The 17,878-nt window shown below is 53.9% G+C and overlaps 1 protein-coding gene across 1 annotated transcript; it reads left to right on the plus strand.

Moving 5' to 3' along the window:
- Nucleotides 1-89: 89 nt before the first annotated feature.
- Nucleotides 90-17,771, plus strand: LOC134162513 (neuralized-like protein 4; the record flags this gene model as incomplete). The annotated part of the gene is made up of 8 exons (XM_062616408.1): nucleotides 90-639; nucleotides 2,003-2,065; nucleotides 2,941-3,116; nucleotides 9,702-9,813; nucleotides 9,981-10,069; nucleotides 12,240-12,312; nucleotides 14,329-14,650; nucleotides 17,590-17,771. Coding segments are annotated over 8 exons (1,567 nt in total), but the record flags the coding sequence as incomplete, so codon positions are not given.
- Between the last annotated feature and the right edge of the window lie 107 nt (nucleotides 17,772-17,878).

The following is a 17,878-nucleotide window of genomic DNA, read 5'->3' on the forward strand; positions in this document are numbered from 1 at the left end:
CCCCTGTATCCCCATCCCACCCCATTCTACCCCACTCTATCCCCCTGTATCCCCATCCCACCCCACTCTACCCCCATCCCACCCCACAGGTGAACTCCTGGAGCGGCTCCATCGAAGTGGGGGTCACAGCCTTGGACCCCTGGGCCTTGGACTTCCCCAGCAGCGCCACGGGCTTACGGGGGGGCTCCTGGGTGGTTTCGGGGTGCTCGGTGCTGCGCGACGGCCGCTCCTTGCGCGACGACTTCGGTCCCGATCTGGATGCTCTGGGTGAAGGGGATCGGGTCGGGGTGGAGGCGACGGCCGGGGGGGAGCTGCACTTGTGGGTCAACGGGAGGGATTATGGGGCGGCCGCTGTGGGGCTGCCCCCCAAGGTGTGGGCGGTGGTGGATCTGTACGGGAAGTGCACGGAGGTGAGCGTGGTGGGGGGGGAGGAAGGGGAGGAGCTAAGGGGGGGGGGTACGCCCATCGAGAAGGACACGCCCATCGATAAGGACACGCCCATTGATAAGGACACGCCCATTGAGGGGAAGGACACGCCCATTGAGGGGAAGGACACGCCCATTGATAAGGACACGCCCACCGAGGGGGAGGACGAGGCCATTGGTGCTGGTGGAGGAGGGGGAGTGGCGATGAGGGAGGGTGAGGATGGGGGTCAATGGGGGGGGATGGGGTGGGATCAATGGGGTGTGGGGGGGGATGGGGGTCAATGGGGGTCATGGGGGTCAATGGGGGTCATGGGGGTCAATGGGGGTCAATGGGGGTCAATGGGGGGGGATGGGGTGGGGGGGATGGGGGTCAATGAGGGGGGAGAATGGGGGACATGGGGGGGATGGGGTCAATGGGGGGATGGGGGGTGGGGTCTAATGGGGGGGATGGGGGTCAATGGGGGGATGGGGTGGGGGGGATGGGGGTCAATGGGGGGGGATGGGGGGGATGGGGGTCAATGGGGGTGGGGGGGGTGGGGATGGGTTGGGGTGGGGATGGGGGTCAATGGGGGGGTGGGGGGGATGGGATGGGGATTGGGGTCAATGGGGGGGATGGGGGGGTGGGGGGGGATGGGGATGGGGGGATGGGGTGGAGGGGGATGGGGGTGGGGATGATGGGGGGGGATGGGGGTCAATGGGGGGGTGCGGGGGTGGGGATGGGAATAGGATGGGGGGAGGGGGGGAATGGGGGTCAATGGGGGGATGGGGTGGGGGGGATTGGGATGGGGGGATTGGGGTCAATGGGGGAGGATGGGGGGTGGGGGATGGGATGGGGTGGGGATGGGGGTCAATGGGGGTGGGGGGATGGGGGTGTGGGGATGGGATGGGGTGGGGTGGGGTATGGATGGGGATGGGGGTGGGGATGGGAATAGGATAGGGAATGGGATAGGGATGGGATGGGGTGGGGATGGGAACAGGATGGGGAATGGGGTTCTATGGTGCTCAATGTGGGGCTCAATGTGGGTCTCTATGGGGCTCAATGTGGGTCTCTATGGGGCTCTATGGGGCTCTATGGATCTCTATGGGTCTCTATGGGTCTCTATGGGGCTCAATGTGGGTCTCTATGGGGCTCTATGGGGCTCAATGTGGGGCTCTATGGGGCTCAATGTGGATCTCTATGGGGCTCTATGGTGCTCAATGTGGGTCTCTATGGGTCTCTATGGGGCTCTATGGGGCTCTATGGGGCTCAATGTGGGGCTCTATGGGGCTCGATGTGGATCTCTATGGGGCTCAATGTGGGTCTCTATGGGGCTCAATGTGGGTCTCTATGGGGCTCTATGGGGTCTCTATGGGGCTCTATGGGGCTCTATGGGGCTCTATGGGTCTCTATGGATCTCTATGGGTCTCTATGGATCTCTATGGGTCTCTATGGGTCTCTATGGGGTCTCTATGGGTCTCTATGGGTCTCTATGGGTCTCTATGGATCTCTATGGTCTCTATGGGTCTCTATGGGTCTCTATGGTCTCTATGGATCTCTATGGGGCTCTATGGGGCTCAATGTGGGTCTCTGCTTCCAGCTCCCCCCCGGGCCCAGCCCCGTCCGGACAAGTTCCCCGACAGCCTGGACCCACCAGGGGCTAGTGAGTGCCAGGGGGCGGGGCCTGGCCCTCCAAAGGGGCGGGGCTTTGTCCATATAAGGCTTGGGGTGGGAGGGGGCGTGGCCAGCCGCAAAGAGGCGGCGCTTCAGTGCCGCGCATTGGTTCTAGCGGTGGGCGGGGCTTCGGCAAAGGGGGTGTGGCCTGAGGGACACGCCCATATGTGGGCGTGGACAACCTTTAGGCCCCGCCCCCCTTCATCTGCATTAACCAATCGCCTCTCTGTGGGCGTGGTTTGCCTTTAGCCCCGCCCCTTCATCTGCATTAACCAATGGGAACTCCTCCTTCCATTGACTCCCACTTATGAATGATCATTGACCCCTCGGTGGGCGTGGCTTTCCCTTAGCCCCGCCCCCTTCATGTGCATTAACCAATGGGAACCTTCCCTTCCATTGACTCCCACTTATGAATGATCATCGCCCCCTCGGTGGGCGTGGCTTTCCCTTTAGCCCCACCCCCTTCATCTGCATTAACCAATGGGAACCTCCCCTTCCATTGAGTCCTACTTATGAAGACCGCCCCCTCTGTGGGCGTGGCTTTCCATTTAGCCCCACCCCTTCATCTGCATTAACCAATGGGAACCCCTCCTCCATTGACCCCTGCTTATGAATGGGCGTCGCCCCCTTTGTGGGCGTGGCTTCCCCTTTTAGCCCCGCCCCCTTCACCCACGCTAACCAATGGGAACCCCCCTTCCATTGACCCCTAGTTCTGAATGGGCGTCGCCCCCTTTGTGGGCGTGGCTTCCCTTTAGCCCCGCCCCCTTCCCTCCTTCCCACCCCAATGAACCCCCCCCCCTTCTCCCATTACCCCCCGCTGCCGAATAAAGACCGCCCCCTTTGTGGGCGTGGCTTCCACTTTAGCCCCGCCCCCTTCGTCCGCGCCGACCAATGAGGCGCTGCTGTTCCATGAGAAGTGTGGGGCCCTCATCAAGCTCAGCAACGGGCACAAGACCGCCGAGCGGCGCCGGCCCCTCGATGAGTTCAACAATGGGGTGGTGTTGACCAACCGGCCCCTACGGGATGGGGAGATGTTCGAGGTGGGTCCATTTGGGTCGATTTTGGGGCATTTTGGGTCGTTTTGGTCATATTTGATTATTTTGGGTTGTTTTTGCATGATTTTGGGTCGTTTTGGTGTGATTTTGGGTTGTTTTGGTGGGATTTGGGGTCGATTTTGGTGGGATTTTGGGTCGATTTTGTGTGATTTTGGGTCGTTTTGGTGGGATTTTGGGTCGTTTCGGGATGGGGAGATGTTCGAGGTGAGGGATTTTGGGGCATTTTGGGTGATTTTGGTCATATTTGATCATTTTGGGTCATTTTTGTGTGATTTTGGGTTGTTTTGGGTTGTTTTCGTGTGATTTTGGGTCATTTCAGGTTGGTTTTTGTGGGATTTTGGGTCGTTTTGGTGGGATTTTGGGTCGTTTTTGCGTGATTTTGGGTCGATTTTGTGTGATTTTGGGGGGATTCAAGGGGGTTCAGCAGTGGGGTTGTGTTGACCAACCGGCCCCTAAGGGATGGGGAGATGTTCGAGGTGGGTCCATTTGGGGCGATTTTGGGACATTTTGGGTCGTTTTGGGTGTATTTGATTATTTTGGGTCGTTTTCGCGGGATTTGGGGTCGTTTTGGTGGGATTTTGGGTTGTTTTGGTGGGATTTTGAGTCGATTTTGTGTGATTTTGGGTCGTTTCGAGTTGGTTTTGTGTGATTTTGGGTCGTTTTGGGGGGATTTTGGGTGATTTTGGTCATATTTGATCATTTTGGGTCATTTTTGTGTGATTTTGGGTTGTTTTCGTGTGATTTTGGGTCGATTTTGGGTGATTTTGGTCATATTTGATCATTTTGGGTCATTTTTGTGTGATTTTGGGTTGTTTTGGGTTGTTTTCGTGTGATTTTGGGTCATTTCAGGTTGGTTTTTGTGGGATTTTGGGTCGTTTTGGTGGGATTTTGGGTCGTTTTTGCGTGATTTTGGGTCGATTTTGTGTGATTTTGGGGGGATTCAAGGGGGTTCAGCAGTGGGGTTGTGTTGACCAACCGGCCCCTAAGGGATGGGGAGATGTTCGAGGTGGGTCCATTTGGGGCGATTTTGGGACATTTTGGGTCGTTTTGGGTGTATTTGATTATTTTGGGTCGTTTTCGCGGGATTTGGGGTCGTTTTGGTGGGATTTTGGGTTGTTTTGGTGGGATTTTGAGTCGATTTTGTGTGATTTTGGGTCGTTTCGAGTTGGTTTTGTGTGATTTTGGGTCGTTTTGGGGGGATTTTGGGTGATTTTGGTCATATTTGATCATTTTGGGTCATTTTTGTGTGATTTTGGGTTGTTTTGGGTTGTTTTCGTGTGATTTTGGGTCGATTTTGGGTGATTTTGGTCATATTTGATCATTTTGGGTCATTTTTGTGTGATTTTGGGTTGTTTTGGGTTGTTTTCTTGTGATTTTGGGTCATTTCAGGTTGGTTTTTGTGGGATTTGGGGTCGTTTTGGTGGGATTTTGGGTCGTTTTTGCATGATTTTGGGTCGATTTTGTGTGATTTTGGGGGGATTCAAGGGGGTTCAGCAGTGGGGTTGTGTTGACCAACCGGCCCCTAAGGGATGGGGAGATGTTCGAGGTGGGTCCATTTGGGGCGATTTTGGGGCATTTTGGGTGATTTTGGGTGTATTTGATCATTTTGGGTCGTTTTTGCATGATTTTGGGTCGTTTTGGTAGGATTTGGGGTCGTTTTGGTGGGATTTTGGGTCGATTTTGGTGGGATTTTGGGTCGTTTCGGGTTGGTTTTGTGGGATTTTGGGTCGCTTTGGTGGGATTTTGGGTTGTTTTGGGATGGGGAGATGTTCGATGTGAGGGATTTGGGGCCATTTTGGGTGATTTTGGTCGTATTTGATCATTTTGGGTTGTTTTGGTGGGATTTTGGGTCGTTTTCGTGTGATTTTGGAGGGTTTGGGAGGGTTCAACAATGGGGTGGTGTTGACCATCCGGCCCCTAAGAGATGGGAAGATGTTCGAGGTGGGTCCATTTGGGTCGATTTTGGGTCGTTTCGGGTGATTTTAGTCGTATTTGATTAATTTGGGTCGTTTTGGGGGGATTTGGGGTCGATTCTGGTGGGATTTTGGGTCGATTTTGGTGGGATTTTGTGTCGATTTTGTGTGATTTTGGGTCGTTTTCGGTTGGTTTTGTGTGATTTTGGGTCGTTTTGGTGGGATTTTGGGTCGTTTCGGGATGGGGAGATGTTCGATGTGAGGGATTTTGGGGCATTTTGAGGGATTTTGGTTATATTTGATAATTCGGGTCGTTTTCATGTGATTTTGGGTCGTTTTCGCGGGATTTTGGGTCGTTTTGGTATGATTTTGGGTCGATTTTGGTGGTATTTTAGGTCGTTTTGGTGGGATTTCGGGTTGGTTTTGTGTGATTTTGGGTCGTTTTGGTGGGATTTTGGGGCGTTTTGGTGGGATTTTGGGTCGTTTTGGTGGGATTTAGGGGCATTTCGGGATGGGGAGATGTTCGATGTGAGGGATTTTGGGGCATTTTGGGTGATTTTGGTCGTATTTGATCATTTTGGGTCGTTTTTGCATGATTTTGGGTCGTTTTCGTGTGATTTTGGGGGGATTCAAGGGGGTTCAGCAGTGGGGTTGTGTTGACCAACCGGCCCCTAAGGGATGGGGAGATGTTCGAGGTGGGTCCATTTGGGGCGATTTTGGGGCATTTTGGGTGATTTTGGGTGTATTTGATTATTTTGGGTCGTTTTGGTGGGATTTGGGGTCGTTTTGGTGGGATTTTGGGTTGTTTTGGTGGGATTTTGAGTCGATTTTTTGTGATTTTGGGTCGTTTCGAGTTGGTTTTGTGTGATTTTGGGTCGTTTTGGGGGGATTTTGGGTGATTTTGGTCATATTTGATCATTTTGGGTCATTTTTGTGTGATTTTGGGTTGTTTTGGGTTTTCGTGTGATTTTGGGTCGATTTTGGGTGATTTTGGTCATATTTGATCATTTTGGGTCATTTTTGTGTGATTTTGGGTCGTTTTCGTGTGATTTTGGGGGGATTCAAGGGGGTTCAGCAGTGGGGTTGTGTTGACCAACCGGCCCCTGCGGGATGGGGAGATGTTCGAGGTGGGTCATTTTGGGGCGATTTTGGGGCATTTTGGGTCGTTTTGGGTGTATTTGATTATTTTGGGTCGTTTTCGCGGGATTTGGGGTCGTTTTGGTGGGATTTTGGGTCGATTTTGGTGGGATTTTGGGTCGATTTTGTGTGATTTTGGGTCGTTTTCGGTTGGTTTTGTGTGATTTTGGGTCGTTTTGGTGGGATTTTGGGGCGTTTCGGGATGGGGAGATGTTCGATGTGAGGGATTTTGGGCATTTTGGGTAGTTTTGGGCGTATTTGATCAATTTGGGTCGTTTTCGCGGGATTTTGGGTCGTTTTGGTATGATTTTGGGTATTTTTGGTATTTTGGTTTTTGGTGGGATTTCGGGTTGGTTTTGTGTGATTTTGGGTCGATTTTTGGTCGATTTTGTGTGATTTTGGGGGGATTCACGGGGGTTCAGCCGTGGGGTTGTGTTGACCAACCGGCCCCTAAGGGATGGGGAGATGTTCGAGGTGGGTCCATTTGGGGCGATTTTGGGGCATTTTGGGTGATTTTGGGTGTATTTGATTATTTTGGGTCGTTTTGGGGGGATTTGGGGTCGTTTTGATGGGATTTGGTGTGATTTTGGGGGCTTTCAAGGGGGTTCAACAATGGGGTGGTGTTGACCAACCGGCCCCTAAGGGATGGGGAGATGTTCGAGGTGGGTCATTTTGGGGCGATTTTGGGGGATTTTGGGTCGTTTTGGGCGTATTTGATCATTTTGGGTCGTTTTCATGTGGTTTTGGGGGGTTCAACAATGGGGTGGTGTTGACCAACCGGTCTCTAAGAGATGGGGAGATGTTCGAGGTGGGTCTTTTTGAGGCGATTTTGGGTGGTTTGGGGTGATTTTAGTCGTTTTTGATTATTTTGGGTCGTTTTGGTGGGATTTTGGGTCGTTTTGGTGTGATTTTGGGTCGATTTTGGTGGGATTTTGGGTCGTTTTGGTGGGATTTTGGGTCGATTTTGTGGGATTTTTGGGTGTTTTGGTTTGGTTTTGTGTGATTTTGGGTCGTTTTCATGTGATTTTGGGGGGTTTCAAGGGGGTTCAGCCGTGGGGTTGTGTTGACCAACCGGCCCCTATGGGATGGGGAGATGTTCGAGGTGGGTCCATTTGGGGCGATTTTGGGGCATTTTGGGTGATTTTGGGCATATTTGATTATTTTGGGTCGTATTCGCGGGATTTGGGGTCGTTTTGGTGCAATTTTGGAGGGTTTCAAGGGGGTTCAACAATGGGGTGGTGTTGACCAACCAGCCCCTACGGGATGGGGAGATGTTCGAGGTGGGTCATTTTGGGGCGATTTTGGGGCATTTTGGGTCGTTTTGGTCATATTTGATCATTTTGGGTTGTTTTCGGGGGATTTTGGGTCGTTTTCATGTGGTTTTGGGGGGTTCAACAATGGGGTGGTGTTGACCAACCGGCCCCTACGGGATGGGGAGATGTTCGAGGTGGGTCCAATTTGGGGCAATTTTGGGGCATTTTGGGTGATTTTGGTCATATTTGATCATTTTGGGTCGTTTTGGGAGGATTTTGGGTTGTTTTCGTGTGATTTTGGGGGGTTTCAAGGGGGTTCAACAATGGGGTGGTGTTGACCAACCGGCCCCTATGGGATGGGGAGATCTTCGAGGTGGGTCGATTTGGGGCGATTTTGGGTCGTTTTGGGTGATTTTAATCGTATTTGATTATTTTGGGTCGTTTTCGCGGGATTTGGGGTCGTTTTGGTGGGATTTTGGGTCGTTTTTGCATGATTTTGGGTTGTTTTCATGTGGTTTTGGGGGGTTCAACAATGGGGTGGTATTGACCAACCGTCCTCTAAGAGATGGGGAGATGTTCGAGGTGGGTCCATTTGGGGCGATTTTGGGGCATTTTGGGTCGTTTTGGTCATATTTGATCATTTTGGGTCGTTTTGGGATGGGGAGATGTTCGAGGTGAGGGATTTTGGGGCATTTTGGGGGATTTTGGCTATATTTGATCTTTTTGGTCGTTTTTGCGTGATTTTGGGTCGTTTTGGTGTGATTTTGGAGGGTTTCAAGGGGGTTCAACAATGGGGTGGTGTTGACCAACCGGCCCCTAAGGGATGGGAAGATGTTCGAGGTGGGTCTATTTAGGGCAATTTTGGGGGATTTGGGGGCATTTTGAGTGATTTTGGTCGTATTTGATCATTTTGGGTCGTTTTGGGGGGATTTTGGGTCGATTTTGTGTGATTTTGGGGCGTTTCGGGTTGGTTTTGTATTATTTTGGGGTCGTTTTGGGGGGATTTTGGGTCATTTCAGGATGGGGATATGTTCGAAGTGAGGGATTTTGGGGCATTTTGGGTGATTTTGGTCGTATTTGATCATTTTGGGTCGTTTTTGCATGATTTTGGGTCGTTTTCGTGTGATTTTGGAGGGTTTGGGTGGGTTCTACAATGGGGTGGTGTTGACCAACCAGCCCCTGAGGGATGGGGAGATGTTCGAGGTGAGTCGATCTGGGGCGATTTTGGGGGATTTTGGGTAATTTTGGTCATACTTGATCATTTTGGGTCGTTTTTGTGTGATTTTGGGTCATTTTCGATCATTTTGTGTTGATTTTGGGTCATTTTGGGTCATTTTCAATCATTTTGGGTTGATTTTGTGGTGATTTTGGGTCATTTTCGATCATTTTGGTGTGATTTTGGGTGATTTTGGGTCCTTTTCGATCATTTTGGGGTGATTTGGGGTCATTTTCGATCATTTTGGGGAGATTTTGGGTCATTTTCCATTATTTTGGGTTGATTTTGGGTCATTTTGGGTCATTTTGGGTCATTTTCGATCATTTGGGTGGATTTTGTGGTGATTTTGGGTCATTTTCGTTCATTTTGGTGTGATTTAGTGTCCTTTTTGATCATTTTGGGTTGATCTTGGGTCATTTTCGATCATTTTGGGTCATTTTCCGTTATTTTGGGTTGATTTTGGGTCATTTTCGATCATTTTGGGTTGATTTGGGGTCATTTTGGGTCATTTTCTATCATTTTGGGGTCATTTTTGACCATTTATGGTGATTTGGGGTCATTTTCGATCATTTTGGGGTGATTTTGGGTGATTTTGGGTGATTTTGGATCATTTTTGGGTGATTTGAAGGGGTTTTGGGGTCATTTTGGGTTGATTTGAGGGGGTTTTGGGGTCATTTTGGGTTGATTTGAGGGGGTTTTGGGGTCATTTTGGGTTGATTTGAGGGAGTTTTGGGGTCATTTTGGGTTGATTTGAGGGGGTTTTGGGGTCATTTTGGGTTGATTTGAAGGGGTTTTGGGGTCATTTTGCGTTGATTTGAGGGGTTTTTGGGGTCATTTTGGGTTGATTTGAGGGGGTTTTGGGGTCATTTTGGGTTGATTTGAGGGGGTTTTGGGGTCATTTTGGGTTGATTTGAGGGGTTTTTGGGGTCATTTTGGGTTGATTTGAGGGAGTTTTGGGGTCATTTTGGGTTGATTTGAGGGGGTTTTGGGGTCATTTTGGGTTGATTTGAGGGGGTTTTGGGGTCCCTGACCCCCTCTTTTGCCCCCCCAGATCCGCATTGACAAGCTGGTGGACAAGTGGTCGGGCTCCATCGAGATGGGGGTCACAGCCCATAACCCCAACAGCCTCGAGTACCCGGCCACCATGACCAACCTGCGCTCCGGTCAGCACCCATGGGTGCCCCCCACCCAGTGGGGGGACCCCCCCCACCTTCAACACAATGGGGTCCCCATCACCACAATGGGGTCCCCATTGTCACAATGGGAACCCCCCCATCACCCCAATGGGGTCCCCCATCACCCCATTGAGCCCCCCATCACCCCACTGCAGGCACCATCATGATGAGCGGCTGTGGGATCCTCACCAATGGGAAGGGGACGCGCCGGGAATACTGCGAGTTCAGCCTGGATGAGCTGCAGGTAACCCCCCCCCCACCCCCCCCCCCCCAAAAACAGGGGAACCCCCCCTCCCCCCCCAACCCCCCCCCCCCACTTTGAGTTGCTCCAATGGGGGAGATTCCAGCCCTAAACTCAGCTGTTGGTGCTCGTTGTACCCCATTGGGACCCATGGCACCCATTGGGACCCATTATACCCATTGGCACCCATTGGGACCCATTGGCATCCATTGGTGCCCATTATACCCATTGGCACCCATTGGCGCCCATTGGTGCCCATTGTACCCATTGGCACCCATTGGGACCCATTGTACCCATTGGCACCCATTGGGACCCATTGTACCCATTGGCACCCGTTGAGACCCATTGGCACCCATTGGCACCCATCGTACTTATTGGCACCCATTGGGACCCATTGTACCCATAGTACCCCGTTGGCACCCATTTGGGACCCATTGCACCCACTGGCACCCATTATACCTATTGCCACCCATTTGGGACCCATTGCACCCATTGGCACCCATTGTACCTATTGGCACCCATTGGGACCCATTGTACCCATTGGCACCCATTGGCACCCATTTGGGACCCATTGCACCCATTGGCACCCATTGTATCTATTGGCACCCACTGGGACCCATTGTACCCCATTGGGACCCATTGGCACCCATTGGGACCCATTGGCACCCATTGGGACCCATTGGCACCCATTTGGGACCCATTGCACCCATTGGCACCCATTGTACCTATTGGCACCCACTGGGACCCATTCTACCCCATTGGGACCCATTGGCACCCATTGTATCCATTGGCACCTGTTGGGACCCATTGGCACCCATTTGGGACCCATTGGCACCCATTGGGACCCATTGTACCTATTGGCACCCACTGGGACCCATTGTACCCCGTTGGCACCCATTGTCACCCCTTGCACCCATTGGCGCCCATTGGCGCCCATTGTACCTATTGGCACCCATTGGGACCCACTGTACCCCATTGGGACCCACTGTACCCATTGTATCCTATTGGCACCCATCGTACCCAATGGGACCCATTGAACCCTTTGGCACCCATTGTACCCATTGACACCCACTGGTGCCTATTGGGACCCATTGGACCCATTGGTGCCCATTGGGACCCACTGTACCCTGTTGGCACCCATTGGCACCCATTGTACCCATTGGGACCTATTGTACCCCATGGCACCCATTGGCACCCATTGTATCCATTGGTGCCCATTGGGACCTATTGTACCCCATGGCACCCATTGACACCCATTGGCACCCATTGTATCCATTGGGACCCATTGCACCCATTGGCACCCATTGGTGCCCATTGTACCCATTGGCACCCGTTGGGACCCATTGCACCCATTGGCACCCATTGGCACCCATTGATGCCCATTATACCCCATTGGCCCCATTGAAACCCATTGCACCAATGTCCCCATTACCCCCATCCCTCCCATGGGCCCCATTGGCCCCCATTGCCCCCCATTGCCCCCCCATGGCACCCATTGACCCCATTGCCCCCCGTTGGTCCCATTGACCCCCATTGATCCCCATTGACCCCCATTGGTCCCCATTGCCCCCCATGGCACCCATTGACCCCATTGACTCCCGTTGGTCCCATTGACCCCCATTAATCCCCATTGCCCCCCCATGGCACCCATTGCCCCCATTGCCCCCCATTGATCCCATTGACCCCCATTGCCCCCCATTGCCCCCCCATGGCACCCATTGACCCTATTGTCCCCCATTGACCCCCATTGACCCCCATTGCCCCCAATTGCCCCCCATGGCACCCATTGCCCCCATTGACCGCCCCCGACCCCCATTGACCCCCATTGTGCCCCCATGGCACCCATTGACCCCATTGTCCCCTATTGAACCCATTGACCCCCACTGATCCCCATTGCCCCCCATTGCCCCTCATGGCACTCATTGACCCCCATTGATCCCCATTGCCCCCATGGCACCCATTGATGCCATTGATCCCATTGACCCCCATTGGTCCCCATTGCCCCCCATGGCACCCATTGATCCCATTGACCCCCATTGGTCCCCGTTGCCCCCATTGCCCCCCATGGCACCCATTGACCCCATTGTCCCCCATTGACCCCATTGTCCCCCATTGACCCCCATTGACCCCCATTGACCCCCATTGATCCACATTGCCCCCCATTGCCCCACAGGAAGGGGACCACATCGGCCTCACGCGGAAGCCCAACAACGCCCTACACTTCTACATCAACGGCATCGACCAAGGTTGGGGGGACGTTGGGGACCCCGAGGGGGGGGTGGGGGGGGTGTGCCCCATGGACACCTTGGGGGTGGGGACGGGGACACCCCAAAAGTGGCTTTTGGGGGCATCCCCATCCCTTTGGTGCCCCCAACATGGACAGCGAATGGACTTGAGGGTGTTCATTGAGCCCCGTCGGCACCCATTGAGCCCCATTGGCACCCATTGAGCCCCATTGGCACCCATTGAGCCCCACTGGCACCCATTGAGGCCTGTCAGCACCCATTGAGCCCATCGGCACCCATTGAGCCCCATCAGCACCCATTGAGCAAATGAGCACCCATTGAGCCCATCGGCACCCATTGAGCCCCATCAGCACCCACTGAGCACCATTGACCGCCATTGACCCCCATCATCACCCATTGACCCCCATCATCACCCATTGACCCCATCATCACCCATTGACCCCATCATCACCCATTGACCCCCATCATCACCCATTGACCCCATCATCAACCATTGACTCCCATTGACCCCCATCATCACCCATTGACCCCATCATCACCCATTGACCCCCATCATCACCCATTGACCCCATCATCACCCATTGACTCCCATTGACGCCATCATCGCCCGTTGACCGTCATCACCCATTGACTCCCATTGACTCCCGTTGACTCCCATTGCCCCCCATTGACCCCCGTTGACTCCCATTGACCGCCATTGCCCCCCATTGACCCCCATTGCCCCCCATTAACCCCCCCTTGCCTCCTGTGCAGGGGTGGCGATGGCGATGATTCCCCCGGTGCTCTGCGGTGTGGTGGATCTCTATGGCATGGCCCCCATCATCTCCCATTGACCCCATAAGCACCCATTGACCCCCATCATCACCCACTGACCCCCATCATTACCCGTTGACGCCGTCACCACCCATTTACCCCATCATCACCCATTGACCCCCATCATCACCCATTGACCCCATCATCACCCATTGACCCCCATCATCACCCATTGACCCCCATCAGCCCCCATTGACCCCATCATCACCCATTGACCCCATCATCACCCATTGACCCCCATCATCACCCATTGACCCCATCAGCACCCATTGACCCCATCATCACCCATTGACGCCGTCACCACCCATTGATGCCATCATCGCCCGTTGATCGTCGTCATCACCCATTGACTCCCATTGACTCCCATTGACCCCCATTGACTCCCATTGACCGCCTTTGCCCCCCATCACCCACTCCCATTGACCCCCATCATCACCCATTGCCCCCATCATCAACCCTCCCATTGACCCCCATCATCACCCATTGACCCCCATCATGGCACCCACGGCGGTGACCCCCCCGGTGCTCTACGGCGTGGTGGTTCTCTATGGCATGACCTCCATCATCTCCCATTGACCCCATCAGCACCCATTGACCCCCATCATCAACCATTGACCCCATCATCAACCGTTGACTCCCATTGACCCCCATCATCACCCATTGACCCCCATCATCACGCATTGACGCCGTCACCACCCATTGACGCCATCATCGCCCATTGACCCCATCATCACCCCTTGACCCCCATCATCACCCATTGACCCCATCATCACCCATTGCCCCCCACCCCCCCTTGCCTCCCGTGCAGGGGTGGCGACGGCGGTGACCCCCCCGGTGCTCTACAGCGTGGTGGATCTCTATGGCATGGCCCCCATCATCTCCCATTGAACCCCATCATCACCCATTGACCCCATCATCACCCATTGACCCCATCATCACCCATTGACCCCATCATCACCCATTGACTCCCATTGACCCCCATCATCACCCATTGACCCCCATCATCACCTATTGACTCCCATTGACGCCATCATCGCCCGTTGACCGTCATCACCCATTGACTCCCATTGACTCCCGTTGACTCCCATTGACTCCCATTGACCCCCGTTGACTCCCATTGACCCCCATTGACCCCCGTTGACTCCCATTGACTCCCATTGACCCCCATTGCCCCCCATTGACCCCCCCTTGCCTCCCGTGCAGGGGTGGCGACGGCGGTGACCCCCCCGGTGCTCTACGGCGTGGTGGATCTCTACGGCATGGCCGTCAAGGTCACCATCGTCCACAACCACAACCCCAACGACCGCCTCCGCCGCAACAACGCCCTCCTGCGGGCCCTTTCCCCTCCCCCTCCTCCTCCCCTCCCCCCTTACCCCTCGTCCATGGCACCCAACGGCCCCCACCACCACCCCCGGGCGCCCGCCCCACCGGGACCTCCCCCCCCGCCCCAGCGCCTCCTCTTCCACCCCAACTGCGGGCAGAAAGCGGCCGTGGTCAACGAGGGCCGGACGGCGCTGAGGCCGCAGTGAGGAGCTGTGGGGCGCATGGGGAGGGACAGGGGGTGGATATGAGGTCTATGGGGTGGATATAGGGGCTGTGGGGTGGATATGGGGTCGATGGGGTCGATATGGGGCTTTTGTGGTGGATATGAGGTCTATGGGGTGGATATGGGGTCGATGGGGTCGATATGGGGCTTTTGTGGTGGATATGAGGTCTATGGGGTGGATATGGGGTCAATGGGGTCGATATGGGGCTTTTGTGGTGGATATGAGGTCTATGGGGTGGATATGGGGTCGATGGGGTCGATATGGGGCTTTTGTGGTGGATATGAGGTCTATGGGGTGGATATAGGGGCTGTGGGGTGGATATGGGGTCGATGGGGTCGATATGGGGCTTTTGTGGTGGATATGGGGTCTATGGGGTGGATATGGGGTCTGTGGGGTCGATATGGGGTCTATGGGGTCTATGGCGTGGATATGGGGTTTATGTGGGCTGTGGGGTGGAGATGGGGTCATTGGGGTCGATATGGGGCTTTTGTGGTGGATATGAGGTCTATGGGGTGGATATAGGGGCTGTGGGGTGGATATGGGGTCGATGGGGTCGATATGGGGCTTTTGTGGTGGATATGAGGTCTATGGGGTGGATATGGGGCTGTGGGGTGGATATGGGGTCTATGGGGCTTATGGCGTGGATATGGGGTTTATGTGGGCTGTGGGGTGGAGATGGGGTCATTGGGGTCGATATGGGGCTTTTGTGGTGGATATGGGGTCTATGGGGTGGAGATGGGGTCTATGGGGTCGATATGGGGTCTATGGCGTGGATATGGGGTTTATGTGGTCTGTGGGGTGGATATGGGGTCGATGGGGTCGATATGGGGCTTTTGTGGTGGATATGAGGTCTATGGGGTGGATATAGGGGCTGTGGGGTGGATATGGGGTCGATGGGGTCGATATGGGGCTTTTGTGGTGGATATGGGGTCTATGGGGTGGATATAGGGGCTGTGGGGTGGATATGGGGTCGATGGGGTCGATATGGGGCTTTTGTGGTGGATATGGGGTCTATGGGGTGGATATAGGGGCTGTGGGGTGGATATGGGGTCGATGGGGTCGATATGGGGCTTTTGTGGTGGATATGAGGTCTATGGGGTGGATATGGGGTCTATGGGGTCGATATGGGGTCTATGGCGTGGATATGGGGTTTATGTGGTCTGTGGGGTGGATATGGGGTCATTGGGGTCGATATGGGGCTTATGTGATGGATATGGGGTCTATGGGGTTGATATGGGGTCTATGGGGTCGATATGGGGTCTTTGGGTTGATATGGGGTCTTTGGGTCGATATGGGGTCTACGGGGTCGATATGGGGTCTTTGGGTCAATATGGGTTCTTTGAGTCGATATGGGCTCTATGGGGTCGATATGGGGTCTTTGGGTTGATACATGCTCTGTGGGGTCTATATGGGGTCTACGGGGTCGATATGAGGTTTTTGGGTTGATATGGGCTCTTTGGGTCGATACAGGCTCTATGGGGTCGATATGGGGTCTTTGGTTCGATATGGGCTCTATGGGGTCGATATGGGGTCTACGGGGTCAATATGTGGTCTTCGGGTCGATATGTGGTCTTTGGGTCGATATGGGGTCTTTGGGTTGATATGGGGTCTACAGGGTCGATATGGGCTCTATGGAATCGATATGGGCTCTTTGGGTCTATATGGGATCTACGGGGTTGATATGTGGTTTACAGGGTCGATATGGGCTCTTTGGGTCGATACGGGCTCTACGGGGTCGATATGTGGTCTTTGGGTCAATATGGGGTCTTTGGGTTGATATGGGCTCTATGGGTCGATATGGGTTCTATGGGGTCGATATGGGGTCTTTGGGTCAATATGGACTCTATGGGGTCTCTATGGGATCTTCAGGGTTGATATGAGTTTTTTGGGTCGATATGGGGTCTTTGGGGTTGATATGGGGTCTACGGGGTCGATATGGGTTCTTTGAGTCGATACGGGCTCTTTGGGTCGATATGGGCTCTATGGGGTCGATATGGGGTCTTTGGGTTGATACACGCTCTGTGGGGTCTATATGGGGTCTACGGGGTCGATATGAGGTTTTTGGGTCGATATGGGCTCTTTGGGTCGATATGGGCTCTTTGGGGTTGATATGGGGTCTACGGGGTCTATATGGGCTCTTTGGGTCGATACAGGCTCTATGGGGTCGATACGGGTTCTATGGGTCGATATGTGGTTTACGGGGTCGATATGGGCTCTATAGGGTCGATATGGCCTCTGTAGGGTCGATATGTAATCTTTGGGTCGATATGTGGTCTTTGGGTCGATATGGGGTCTTTGGGTTGATATGGGGTTTACAGGGTCGATATGGGGTGTTTGGGTTGATATGGGGTCTACAGGGTCGATACGGGCTCTATGGGGTCGATATGGGGTCTTTGGGTCGATACGGGCTCTTTGGGTCGATATGGGGTCTTTGGGTCGATACGGACTTTTTGGGTCGATACAGGCTCTATGGGGTCAATACGGGTTCTATGGGTCGATATGTGGTTTATGGGGTCGATATGGCCTCTATAGGGTCGATATGTGGTTTATGGGGTCGATATGGGCTCTTTGGGTCGATACGGGCTCTTTGGTTCGATACAGGCTCTATGGGGTCGATATGGGTTCTATGGGTCGATATGTGGTTTACGGGGTCGATATGGCTTCTATGGGGTCGATATGGGCTCTTTGGGTCGATACGGGCTCTATGGGTCGATATGGGCTCTTTGGGTCGATACAGGCTCTATGGGGTCGATATGTGGTTTACGGGATCGATACGGGCTCTATGGGTCGATATGTGGTTTACAGGGTCGATATGGCCTCTATAGGGTCGATACGACTTCTATGGGTTACCTATGGTGTCTCTGATGCCTCTGGGCCCTATGGGCCATGTACCCCATCACCCCCCTCTCCACCCCAGCGCCACGGACGACTTCAACCACGGCGTGGTGCTGAGCGCGCGGGCGCTGCGGGACAACGAGCTCTTCCAGGTGCGCCTCGACCGCATGGTGGACAAATGGGCGGGCTCCATCGAGATCGGCGTCACCACGCACAGCCCCGCCCACCTCCAGCTGCCCTCCACCATGACCAACCTGCGCTCCGGTTAGACGGGGGGGGGGTCTATGGGGTGGGGGGGGGGTCTATGGGGTTCCTATGGGGGCTCTATGGGGGCTCTATGGGGTTCCTATGGGGGCTCTATGGGGGCTATG

The sequence above is a fragment of the Pezoporus occidentalis genome, unplaced genomic scaffold (genome assembly GCF_034315485.1).
Source record: "Pezoporus occidentalis ecotype Australia unplaced genomic scaffold, CSIRO_AGI_Poc_V1 ctg1026, whole genome shotgun sequence".
Classification (NCBI taxonomy): Eukaryota; Metazoa; Chordata; class Aves; order Psittaciformes; family Psittacidae; genus Pezoporus; species Pezoporus occidentalis.